At 33.8% G+C, this 13,738-nt stretch overlaps 1 protein-coding gene across 1 annotated transcript in view; it reads left to right on the forward strand.

Moving 5' to 3' along the window:
• Positions 1 to 1,787: 1,787 nt before the first annotated feature.
• LOC149805105 (uncharacterized) overlaps positions 1,788 to 13,738 on the forward strand; it is a 97,262-nt gene continuing 85,311 nt past the window's right edge. Inside the window, exons 1-4 of the mRNA XM_089947392.1 lie at positions 1,788 to 1,934; positions 5,449 to 5,531; positions 8,307 to 8,461; positions 11,756 to 11,886. Of these exons, the coding sequence (XP_089803518.1) occupies positions 1,856 to 1,934; positions 5,449 to 5,531; positions 8,307 to 8,461; positions 11,756 to 11,886 (448 nt within the window). The 5' untranslated portion in view covers positions 1,788 to 1,855. The remainder of the gene's footprint in view (positions 1,935 to 5,448; positions 5,532 to 8,306; positions 8,462 to 11,755; positions 11,887 to 13,738) is intronic.

A 13,738-nucleotide genomic window follows, 5' to 3' on the forward strand; every position in this document is an offset into this window, starting at 1 on the left:
ACCAGAATATCAAAAGAAGAAGAAGAAAGGAATCATTGATAGTGTGAGGAGATGGTGGAAGAAGTGGAGAAAATAAAAGAAGAACCCAAAAGGCCCTTTTCAGGGCCACTCATATGCCTCGAAAAGATTTGCTTTCTTGCCTAAAACAAAATTTCTTAGTCGGTAGTATAGTTGTTTGTGTGATAGATTGATGTTCATCAATCTATGTCTGTATGTTGTATGTGTTATTTATGTCTATTTCCCGTCATTCCCGTTCCCGCCAAGCGTTCTAGGTGTTTAACCGCTGTTTGGTCCGATTTAGGTCAGCTTCTTGCTACATTGTTTCCAATCTCCAGTTCCGTGAGGTCACCTCATATGTTCCATTCATATTGTCCCTATACAACAACTCCACTTTCCCTTGTCCGTATACAGTCCCAATATTCACCATGTTCAATTCCCTTTGTCCGTATATCGTCCCGGGGGGGGGGGGGGGGGGGGGCTGAAAAATCTTGTCCGCATATTGTCCTACGACTTTTTGACTGTTATCGTTGAATTATTGTCTTTTGTGTAAAATCTCGAACCAGTAAACCAACTTATTTTCATTTTAACCTACTAAACATTTCCAAATATTTAATTTAAAACACATATTAAATCCATTAAATATTTATTTGTAAATTATTTATATTAATACATATAATAACACTTCCATATACCAATGATCTCAAAGTAATTTCAAGTGAGCATTATATTTTGTGTTCTAGAATGGGATTAAATTCAGGAAATTGGCAAATGACGTCAAAAGTGCTTTAATTATAGCGGCGTTGGTCAAACAGATTTGGCCAATTCATGGTCAGATGATCCCACTATTAGTGTTACAGTTAAATTAATTAAGGACGCAATGGTCATACTCATACAAAGTAATAAACAAACGGCGATAATTTAAGTTACGATGGTATATTTGGGTAAATTGAGATGTCAACTTCAACAGATGAGTAAGTGCCAGGGTTGTTTGATGGCTTCGAGCGCCAAGAAATGTATATCCACCAGTCACAGTCAGCTACCGAATTTATGTGCCAGCATTTATGGACCATGTTAATTTCTGCTGTATTATATATATATATATATATATATATATATATATATATATATATATATATATATATATATATATATATATATATACGTATTGTATCACTATTACGCGACTTATTTACGTTGTATGCATTGCTACTTGTGTTATTTGCTGATCATACCTAAGTTATTATTATTATTATTATTATTAAGATTCTAAATAAATATATAAAGAAAATTGCTCCACGCAGGTTCTAGGGTTACCCTTGAATTAGATTGTGTGATTACATTGTAATATATACTTGTATCTCATCCAATCGAAAAATGCAGTAATAGTAACAGTAGTGTCATCATGTATATCACTTCCGATGTATATGATGTTCTTTTGTTACGCACTAAAACGTTTTATTGTACCGCATGATCTATGGACATGATCATGGGCCAGCGGCCTATATATTACAAATAATCACTATTATTATTATGAGTAGTAGTAGTAGTAGTAGTATTGTTATCATCATCATAGTCATCTTCACTATTCTGCGTTTAAACTCTTTCACTAACTTCAAAGTGGTTTCTTAACTTTTCTTGTTTCTTTCTTCTTCTTGTTTGTTAATTACCTTTTTTTTTTTTTTATTTTTTTAATGTTTATATCTATTTTTCCCCCGGAATACATTGTCTGTTTTCGCGACTGCTTAGTGCGTGTGTTCATTTGGAACTACTTTTCTAGCAGACAGCCACATCCGTTTGGAAAATGTACACGTACGAAACGTAAAAAAGAAAGAGGGTGAAAGAAAAAAACATAACAATGCATGAAGAATTAAGAGCAGCTGTTGAAGGTGGAAGAACTGATATAGTGCGAAGTGTTTTATCAACACTGCAAGAAAGTAAGCATCCCGCTTAGTGGTCGTATTTAGAGCCTAGGTACATTGGCATACGTATCATAACCAGTGTCACTTGTTTTCGCTGTTTCTGAGAATACTTGCAATTACAGTACGGTCGCGGTCAAACAGTGATAGAACACGATATTCTTTGTTTTGATGATCGTAAGTGAAAATATAAAATCTCATGGTAAATTATCTTATTTTAAACTAGTAATTACCTTGTCTTACACAGTGTATCCCCTAGGGGTGCAAGACTGAGAGTCAAAAATCTCCTTGGTGTCAAAACTGGGGCTCAGACTGAGTAAAAAACAAACTTTGGTATCAAAACTGGGGGTCAGATTAAAAATTTGGGGGTTTCTGAAGCGCAAATGAGGGTAAAGGGAAACACTGCTTACAATGACCGAATTTAAGCATTGTTCCGTGTTTTATAAATTATAGACGGTAGTCTAGACCAACAAGTCGGTCTCCGCCTTTTTTTTTCCTGACAGCGGAGACCAGTGTTGTCGGTCCGTATTCCATGCTTACGTTTTGCGCTGTTTTAACCTCCCCATCAGTTCTGACTATCGGACGCTCCCGGTTACTTTATTTTGTAAAGGATATCAATACAAAGGTTATTTTATTGCAAAGCAAGCTGACATTGGAAGTTGACTATGGATTCTGTGAAGTGAGCCAATTATTTTTTTTTGAATATACAAAGATGGCTGAGATATGGAAGCATACTTGGGTTCCTTTTCAACTGTATTCGTGGGAATTTTGAAAATAAATTGAAACAATGGAACAAATTTTAAAGTGACACAATATAGTGCTTTGAGCACAGATGTCGATGACCCAGCATCACCCAGAGTATTTGGAGAAAATAAAATCATGTGATGAATTCGTTAAGGCCAGAAGAGAACTATACTGTATGCCAGTATCTCACAAATAAAAATCATTATTTTAAAACACATTCACTTGAGTGCAAGTGACAATCTTTTCGCCAGCACAGGTTACATAAGTATCATTAATATTTACCCGCAGACATCAGTGCACCTTTGTATTAATTATTACTAAAGATGCCAAGCACATATAAGCCCTGGTGGTAAATAAACTCAACTGGCAGCCAGCAGTAAACTTCTTTGAACTTGCCAACAGGACATCAAAGACAAAGGTTATTTTTATTACAAAGCAAGCAGACGTTGGAAGCCGACTTTGGACTCGGAAGCCGATTTTTTTTAAAAGGATATCAATACAAAGGTTATTTTATTGCAAAGCAAGCTGACCTCAGATGCCGACTACTGGATTCTTTTAAGTGTGCCGATTTATTTTTTTAGCTTTGAATATACAAAGACGGTCGAGATATGGAAGCTAACTTTGGTTCCTTTTCAACAGTATTCACAAAAAGTTTGACAATGAAGTAAAACAATGGAACAGTTTTTAAAGTTGCACAATATAGTGCTTCATGCGCGAACATCGATGACCCAGCATCATCCAGAAGATGTGGAGAAAATAAAATCACGTGATGAATTCGTGATGGCCAGAAGAGAAACAGATAATTTCGCCGACAATATGATCATTAACATGGATGAAACTCTAGTGTACTTTGATCGCATTCCTGGATGGACTGATGATAAGATGGGCATCAAAAGGGTGAGAATTAGCAAGACTAGTGCAGATTTGAAAAAAATCTTCCTTTTGTTCTTGCAGTTTCCACTTCAGGTGGTGTGTTGCCTCCAACAATTTTTCACGGTATGAGAAAGTTAAAAAAGTATTCATGTACCAAAATAATAGACCGTACATGTGCAGGAGAAGGGTTGTGTTGATGAGATGCTGCTGCAGTGGATTAAAGAGTTTTATCTCAAGTACAGTTTTATATTTAAAAAAAAAATTTCAGTTGGAGTGCAATTTCCGACATGAAATTTTCGAATGATTTAATGGGTGTCCCACAACTTACGACTCGAAAAAAATCATGTGTCCCAGAACATACAGTGCACAAAAAATTACTTTTAAAATTAATTTATGGTGTCCCAACATATGCGGTAAATACGGTATCACTCTGACAGTTTACAATAAACATTGCTACATTTTTAAATGATGTATATATTTCAATTAAGTAGTTAAAAAATATAGTAGGAGAGTGTTTGTCATCAAATTTTATTTCTTATTTAATTTTGTTCAGGTTAAGATTGTACAGATACAGCAACCAGTTATGATGTCATCACATCATTGATAATGTTTTTTTTTAATCTGTCAACAACACTAGTAAGGTGGAAAGAATTGTTTGCTGTTGCATAGATTCAGGATTATTATACAGTCCTACCCACTTATATCGACATCACTTATGTCGACAAGCCGCCTATTTTGACAAAAAACAAAGTACCGGTCCCTTGGTCTACTATTACTACCAAATTGTCATGCTTATGTCGACATCGAGATAAAACATAAATGTACATGTTGACAGAAGCCCTTGGTCCCAGCTTGAACAAATCCTTTGTTATCTTATCATTTATGTCGACAAGCTGCCAGTTCCAACCCATACTTTGTTCAACAATTAGTTGATCTTGCTGACAAGCTTCAATTTTCCCACCTAATCATTTATGTCGGCAAGCGGCCAGTTCGACCTGTGCTTTATTTAACAATTAATTGATCTTGACATCATCCTGTGTCAACAATATTTCCTCGGGCGATGTCAACATAAACGGGTAGGACTGTATACAGAAGGGCCATGTAAATTTAGTGACATCTGGAAGCATTTCATTCCAGTTTCATTTATCATTCTTCATTATGCTTTTGCAGTTGTGCTCCATTTTCTTTAAAATACAGCCATCATTTTCTTTGCATTCATTTTGCATTGTGTTCGCAGTCATTATAAATTTCATTTTTGTTTCACCAGTAAAATTTCTCATTTTAGGGTGTGTATTTAATACTATGACACAACCACCCATCTGCTTCATGAATCAAAATTGAAATGTGTGTTAAGTACAATCACGTGCTCTGTACTTTATTTGCGGTTTTCAAGGATGTTTTTAAGGATCTTGGGAGCTTATAATAGTTCCTTGTTGCAGTTTGAAATGTTTAAAACTTAACCATGTAGATTTTCTACTTTAGCACTTCACTCCAGAAAACTGGATTTCGTTTATTATTCCTAACATATCTGGCTCAGGCCCCATTCCCAGTTATTACAAAATTTGCAGATTCTTTACTTTAGATGCTGAGTTACATCTCCACTCACAGGTGATGCTCGATTTACACAAGTTTGCTTTCATTTTAATGCCATTTATGATGAAGAAATAACATTCAGATATGCGCCAATTTACTTGTTTTTACACCATTGCTGGCACCATTTACTATGACTTGCACACAGCTTGCTTATGTGCATTTACATTATTTTTTATTTACACCAGAACCTCAGGAACACATCTATGGTGCAAATTGAACATCACCTGTACTACTAACATAGCATACCTATTTTCTTGACCTGTGAAATCATCCTTACTCATAAATGTAATTCATAACTTATTTCATGCTTTCTTTCTTTTAGGTAATGAGAATGAGGCAGTTTTGAATCAGCTTCTTAAAGAAACCTCTAGTGATGGAGAGACATTATTGCATATGGCAACAAGGGTATAATTTTCTTAGCTAATATATGGCTAATTTTGAAAAGATTAGGCAGATAATTTTTATTGCACCTGACCTAAAGGCCAAGTGAGTTTATGATATGGCCCATCATCAGTCATATGTCACCCATCAGCAATTGCTATTTGCAACTTCTTCTCTAACATACCAATTTCAACCAAACTTGGTAAATGCAGCATTTCAAATTTTTATTGTTGATGCTGATCTGTCATTAACTATGGCAGTTCTTACTAGAATTTCAGTTTGTTTTGGTACAAATTATTCTGATCTACCATTAAGTATGGCCACTGTTACAGATGCTAAAGAATAGAAAAACAACTTTTCCAAAAGTACTAGATAGAAATTGACCAAACTTAACAGAAAGCATCCTGGCATGAAGCCCTTAAAAATCTGTGTATGTATAATGCCATTCTGTCATTGTATATGGCTTCTGTTACTAAAATTAGAAAAACCATTAACTGTAAAATAACTGCTTAACAGAATTTAACCAAATTTTAGTGAAAGTGTCCTAGCTTGAATGTCTTTCAGATTTATCAAAAAGATGCTGATCTTCGATCAGATATGATTGACATCACTAAAAGTCAAATAACATTTGGAAAACTTGATATTAAAAGAATGTTGTACAGAATTTGAGCAACTTTGGGGATCTTTTAGTATTGGACAAATGATGATCATGTGCAGTCTTATATTGATAAGATACAAAGACTATGAAAACGTTAAAAGTGTTTGTTTTAATAAAATTTGGAATCAGATGCAGTGGAGAAATTTCAGCAGAGAGCATACTGTTAACTGAGATTTCATGGGCAAATGCAATTCACTGTTAGGCGAATGTTAGTGGTTACTTACTCGAAACTTTTTATTGTTTATAGCAAGAATTAATAGCAAGAATTAACATTGATGAAGGAGATTGTTTGTTTCAACAAAACTAAGTTTATATTAAAGGAACGTTTCTTTCCTTAAACTTGTAGCAAGAAATGTATTTAGTACTGTATTAATTACAGTGTCATTTTAAGAGATTTTTGTCTGGTTACTGCGAACAGCATTATTTTCATAGCTGAGTCATTTGAATTAGATTTCAGATGACCTGCAGGTCCTGTAATCAGTCACCACACTTAACAGGTACTGTAATCAATCACCACAATGCACCTAAGACATTTTGCTCCTGGGAGTGAAGAATCTCACACCTTTGTTTGAGTAAAATCTCAATGGTACAAAGTCTGGCAAACATTATGATAAAGAAAAGCAGGTACAAATTAAAAAATTGAAAACATATTAGGATGTAAAAACTGTTTGAATTCAATGTTCAAAACATATAAAGCCTGACACACAGAGCCAGTATAATTTAAGATTGGGTCCCTCCTGTATTCTAAGTGCAATACCAATCAGGCTTGTGGGAAGAAAATATAATTTGCATGAGAAAACTTTGCACTAATGAAATGCCAGGTTTTATTCTGAAATTAATTTAAAGGCTAGTAAATTATTGATATTTATCCCCAAGTAGGCTCATTACCCCTATGAAGATCATCTGCTTATCTTACTTTGATTTGTAACCGTAAACTTTGTGCAAATCAAAGCCTGTAACATATAAGTGGGGAACACATTGCCTGGGTTACCTAGAATTAGTGCTCACTTGGTTTCATCATTTATGTGATTTCTACTGGCTGTTGGACAAACATACACTTTCTAAAGCCGCTTAGTGCAGATAGTGTTAATAGCTGAAATATACCAATTTTACAAATTAGAAGGTAAAGAAAATTGAGGGAAAAAATTGTACATTTACTTGTTCTGTCTGCGCATTAAAGGAACCAACAAGAACTAATCTACCGGGTCCAGGGTCCGGCAGTCATTACAACCAGTACAATGAATCATGATTGTCAGATCACATTAAAACTAACACGTGTGCACAACAAGCTATTAATTGATTGCCTTATTGTTGTAATCTGGCAAACTTTTGCCAAATGCAGGATGATTTTAGAAGGATTTTTTTGTATAAGCAATAAAGAGATCAAAGGTGGTCTGTCATGACTTTTGAGTTTTTCTAATTAAAACTCTTTCATCCTTTGGTGGAAGTGAGATAAAAATGTGAAACTGACAAAAAGATCTGATTTTGTTTGTTTCTTTTCGCATTTAAAGCATAGCAATTGCAACATCGTGTGACAACTAATAGTTTTAAAAAAATAGGGCCCTTTGGGCACATGAAATTGGAGTCAGGGCTTGCGTAATTTGAGTCAGGACTTGTCATTTTTTTAAGTCATCTGTCCTGGGCCTGTGTCTAAAACTTTTCTTTGAACACTGGAATTTGTCAGGAGTCCAGATTTTTCCTACATATGTTTTTATTTAAAATCCTTTCCATAAAATTGTTTCACACGGAGCAATTTTTACAGGTCTCAAGTTGCCAGACAAGGAAATTGTATAATATAACTGTTACCTCTTAGATAGTGCTAAAATGATTTTAAAAGAGTACTGAAGTCAATCTGGATAAGTTTTACAAGGCGAGAAACTCTATACCATTTGATAATTCACACTGATCAGTATTTTCCATAAGCAGATTGCAGTTACATTATGACCTCTTCTGTAAAAATGTTTGGTATATTTTGTTGGAGGGAAGGGGACCTCAATCAGAAACAGTCGTAAAAATTTTAATACACAGTACAGGTTATTCATGCTTGGATCAATATCTGTATTGTATAAATTGAATTCTGATGTGTCAGACAATGTTATAACATATATTCATGTATTAATTTGTAAAACAATTTGTTTTAGTTGGGTCAGAGGGACATAGTCAGGACACTTCTGGCTGCTGGAGCTGATCCAAGTGTCCTAAATAGTGATGGCCTGACAGCATTTGAGCTAGCTGAGCCTGCCCAGATCATTCAAGTGTACAAGGAAATGTTACTACAAGCTATAGCCCAGTCCAAGTAAATGTCAGAATATAGTAGCACCTACTGTAATGAATACCTTTATATAAAGGATATATGCTTTTTGAATGCTTTATTTAAAAGCTCATATGTTATGAACACTTTATATCATATCGTGAACACTGCTACATAGCAAACACATGCTATGAACACCTTTATAAGAGCACATTATGAATACATTCATATAAAAGACACATGGCATGAACACTATACAGAGGACGTATGTAATGAACACCTTTATATTAAGAACATGTAATAAACAATATAGAAAGAACAAGTCATGAACACTTTATATAAAAGACACCAGACATAAACACTTTATACAAAGGTCATATGTCATGAACACCTTTGTATAATGAGCACATGATAAACACCTTTATATAAGGATAGCATGACATGAACACTTTATAAAAGAAACTTGTCATGAACACCTTTATGTAAAGAACACAGTCTGTTAACACTTTATTTAAGGACAGTCGAACATCTTTCTATAAAGGACATGTAGCAAGAGCACATTATACAAAGGACATGTCATATTACATAAAGAAGATGCATACAAATGAAAGAACGTGATAAATCTATGAAAATCCTAATATTGTATACCAACATGTCCAATCTTAGTGCATATGACAACTGAGTCAGACATTGTCATAAGAAGATATCTAATAATATTTTCATAGATGATTTTAATTTGCACCTGTTGATTTGCTTACAGCCTTGGAAATTAAATTTGTACTCTTGCACTTTTGCAAATGTGATCATTATGTTGTATGTATGAACTTACCAAAAGTTTAGCGTATAAGAAAAAAAAACCAGTTGAATTATGTTAGACCTTATTTACTGAGTCAGTTTTTTAGTATTAGCCAGTGTACTACATAAAGTCAGTGTTTTTGGAAGGAGGATTGACAAGGATACTGAAAGTACCAAACCAATAGAATTTTATAAACTTTTACTTAGGTATGCATGTCATTCATATTTGTCCACTTAAAGGGAACTTTTTTGTCAGTAGTGACCAGCAGTTCATTGCTAATTTTCAAGACTGTATTTATTATAAACACTGTTTGATTTTTGACTGACTATTAGAAAGTTATCTCCATTCCAATAAACTCTGATTAGATAATTCATTTGTTATTCTTAAGAAAACTATCATTATGTATGGCAATCATGTAAAATTTCATAATAATCATGAGTTTTTGTTTACCATTTGATGATCAAATAATTATACATATTTTGTTGACATGATTTCTTGATGATACCTGGGCTGTTTTTCAAATAATCTGTTGTCTGAAAAAGAGAATGAATGGCAGAGAATTGAATTTTGATCAAGCTTGATAACAAAGATCAAAATCAATTAATTGGGCATTACGATGAAAGCATTGCTTAACCAAGGTAGTACTTAACAAAACTGATTAATGACAACAGCACTAAATATGAACATATGTGCACTTAAAAAATATTCAGTGAGCTGCATAAGATTCCTGCTAATACAAACACCTATCTTTTCAAAATAAAATTCTTCTATACCTTTATTGCTCTTTATAGACAGGTTTCATGTTACATATGTAATACTAAAACATATGGATTTATTAAGGTTAAGTTATGACTTCTTACGTAAGTAATTGATAAAATAATAATTAGCACACTTCAACATCACAACATTTACATATGGAAGATGAATGTTGAAAATATTGTCACAAATAGTTGCATGTGGCAAAATGCAAAAAAAATTATAAATTCTGGATTTTGTTAACTTTTATATCTGACATGACTTAATAAATATTGAAACTTAAGTGATTTAATAGCATATAGCAGATGAAAAGAAAAACTTGAATGTAGACTAACAAAAGGCTTTAATTCTATTACTGATTGGAATACTGTATTTGGCCTTAAATTTTTTTTTTATAATGCACATTAGATTTTATATAAGAAGTAATGTAACACTGAACATTTTTTTTAATGATTATCCACTTTATAGTGACACACATAACATGCATATCCCCGGATGTGGGAATAGCCCTCAACTAACAGTTTCCACAAAGAACTTCTGCTACAACAAAATTGGAGATATTTCTTATGTAAGTTGTCACAATTACATCTTTAGTAATCACCTTTATATATAGAATACAGGCCATGAATACCTTTGTAGAAAGAACACATTATGAACAGCTTTTCCAAATAATAATAATAATAATAGTTTATTTGAAGAGGGTAATATCAAGGACACATGCCAAGAACACCAATATATAAAGAACATGCCATGAACACCTTTATATGAAGAACACCTATCATGAACACCATATAAAGTAACCTGGCATGAACACTATATAAAATACGCGTCATGAACACCTTTATATAAAGGACAAATTGTCAATGCTTTATATAAAGGACACATTATGCACACCTCTATAGACAGAACACATGTCATGAAGACCTTCATATAAAAGACACATGAACAGTTTATACAAAGGACACATGTCATGAACACTGATATAAAGAATACCTTTATATGAAGGACACATGACATGTACACTCTATACAAAGGAATATGTCATGAACACCTTTATATAAAGAACACATTTTGTGAACATTTGATAAGGACACATGAACACCTTTATATAAGGGACACATGCCTATGAAGGGATGTCAGAGATCTCTGAATAATCTTGATACTGTAGTGCAACATTTTCAGTCTTATTGCATATGACATCTTATCTTGTCACAAGTTGTCGTCTGAGGATTTTTTCATAGATGATTTTATTCTGCACGTTTTGATCTGCTTACAGTTTTGGAAATTCACTTTGTATTCTTGCAGTCTGATTTGCAGTCCAATCACTCACTATGAAAATTCAGGTAAACACATTAAAACAGAACTTCGAAAAAATGAGCCACTGGTAATGTATATTTTATACCAAGCCTTAATCTTGAATTGTGGTAGCAAAACTGTGTTTATGCACTAGAATCATCCCCTTGTTGAAACAACATGAACTCGTGCATTCCTGACACCATAGTAAATAGCAAGATAGAAATGTGGCATTAAAGTATAGATGTCATTCTAATACAACAATTTACTCCATTGCCAATCATACAGATTTGTTTTGTGCTACCTACTGCCCAGGATGTTAAATATTTCCATTGTCTTGTTGACAAAGTAACAATACCATGTGTATACAATATTCACAAATATTAGAAAATTTATGAATAAGCATTATTTAACTATATATACTTAACATGTTTATGACAGGGTCGTTTTGTTTTGATTTTTTATTACTGAATTAAAAGTGAATGTTTTTTCAGCATACAGTATGTGCAGCTTATGTTGAATGCTGGAATGAGTGTGAACTTCGTAGATACAGCAGAGACAAACAATACTCCTCTACATTGGGCTGCCAGTTATGCCAATGCTGCCACCATCGATTGTTTGTGTGGTTGGTTTCCTCATTCTGTTTCTGTTTCATCTAAGTCAAAGTTACTCTTTCTCTTATTCTCTCTGACTCAGGGGACAACAATCCATATAGCCTTGATAACCAAATATTGTTGTGCAAGTAAAATTATGTATGTGAGTAGTTCAGATTTCACATAGGAAAAGAATAAACATTCAGATTTCAAGATCTTTTACCACACATCATGTTGTTGTGTTATGGAAGTCATGGTGCTCAATAGCAGAGTGCCAGACTCAAAATACAAAGGTTACTAGTCTGAATCCTACTTAAACCAACATGGGTCAGCTGCCATTGTATGGACAAGGCACTTTACTCCCATTGCCTCAGTACTAAATAGTCATTGATGTGCTGAAGTGCCATTAACCTCATATCAACCAACTTTGTCAGGTTGGTAGGTCAGAATTGGAGTTGTAGCCCCTCCTTTCTCTCCTCCCCTCTCTCTCATTCTTTATTATTACCCAGCAATATTTATGTTTCTGCCATACCAGTGAAGTGGGCATATAATGTTACCCATGTTTGCTTGTCAGGGTTCTCATGCTACAGCAGGGTTCATAGGGTCTTTGAAGGTCTTTAACAGTTTGGGAAAAATGAGGTAGCATTTTCAAGGCCTTGAAAGTTTGAGAAAATCAAGCAGATTACGCACCCTGAGGTATTTACAAGTCTTTGAAAATTGAAATAAACTCAAACATTTTAATTTCTTTCCATAATCACATATAAAATTGTCCAAGGTTGTTAGATTCGGATGTAGTTGAGTTTTCCTGGTTTCTTTCTTTTGATGACCCATTCAGTTTCATTTCATCATTAAACAATATTGTAGTATTTTGCATTCATTGTTTTCTCATATAACGTAACTTGTATAAAAAATGTTTGCGAAAATAGGTCTTGGAAATCTATGTTTGTGGTCTTTGAAAGTTTGGGAAATAATACCAGTAGATTTGTTCGGAACTTAGAAAGCCCTGGGTTTTGCTAATATTGATCAAATTCAGGGGAAAGCTGATATTTTTCAGCTACAACTTGAACACCAAAAATACATAAATTGAGTCATAACTGAACAGATTGGTAGTTAAATTTATTAAGTTTATACTGGAATATTTGGAGGTTGCAGAACTCTTCAATCATTGAGGTGCAGTGGCTGCCAGGGCACATGAATGCAGGAATTGCATACATTTTTTTTAATTAAGTTGTGTACTTGGAGAGCACTGATGCACAATAACTCTTGAAAAATTAGTTTAAAATTGCATGTATAAAAATGATTCTGTACAGTATGAATTTTTTTATTGACCTCTTAACTCTTAAAGTACTTGTTGTATCATAAGGTATTGTAGTACTTGTCATGACATCTGTCTCCTTAGGTGGATAACTATTTTCAAATATGGGTTCTTTGGCTTGACATGAATGGATGTTAAACTCAATGTGATTGGCATGTTGGGCCCTGGAAGAAGCATTTTGTCTTAGTCTGAACATTGCATCAAGGAAGTTTTACAAATGTGTGTTTAAAATATGGGATACTTTGATACATAGAACACCAAAGTTGCTGATTCCCAACACAGTTCATCATCAGATGATGATTTTGTTTGGCAGATAATGGCTGATGATATTGACAGTGACAATGATTTTTATCCGATGTATATACTGGACAGAAACAGGTGACATGCAGGTCACCCCTCTTTCAGTGTTTGTTTCAAAATTAAATATAGAAAAGGCAGAATACCTAGCATAATTAAAATGTGGACAATTGAAATGTTCAATTTCTTTTCTGTTCTCAAACAGTTTAGCCCAGTGGGATCTTGTGCTACAAAACTGTATTGCCCTGTAAGGTTTATGATAAAGAATCGAA

This window comes from Sinohyriopsis cumingii, chromosome 2 (assembly GCF_028554795.1).
Source record: "Sinohyriopsis cumingii isolate HCF-2022 chromosome 2, ASM2855479v2, whole genome shotgun sequence".
Classification (NCBI taxonomy): domain Eukaryota; kingdom Metazoa; phylum Mollusca; class Bivalvia; order Unionida; family Unionidae; genus Sinohyriopsis; species Sinohyriopsis cumingii.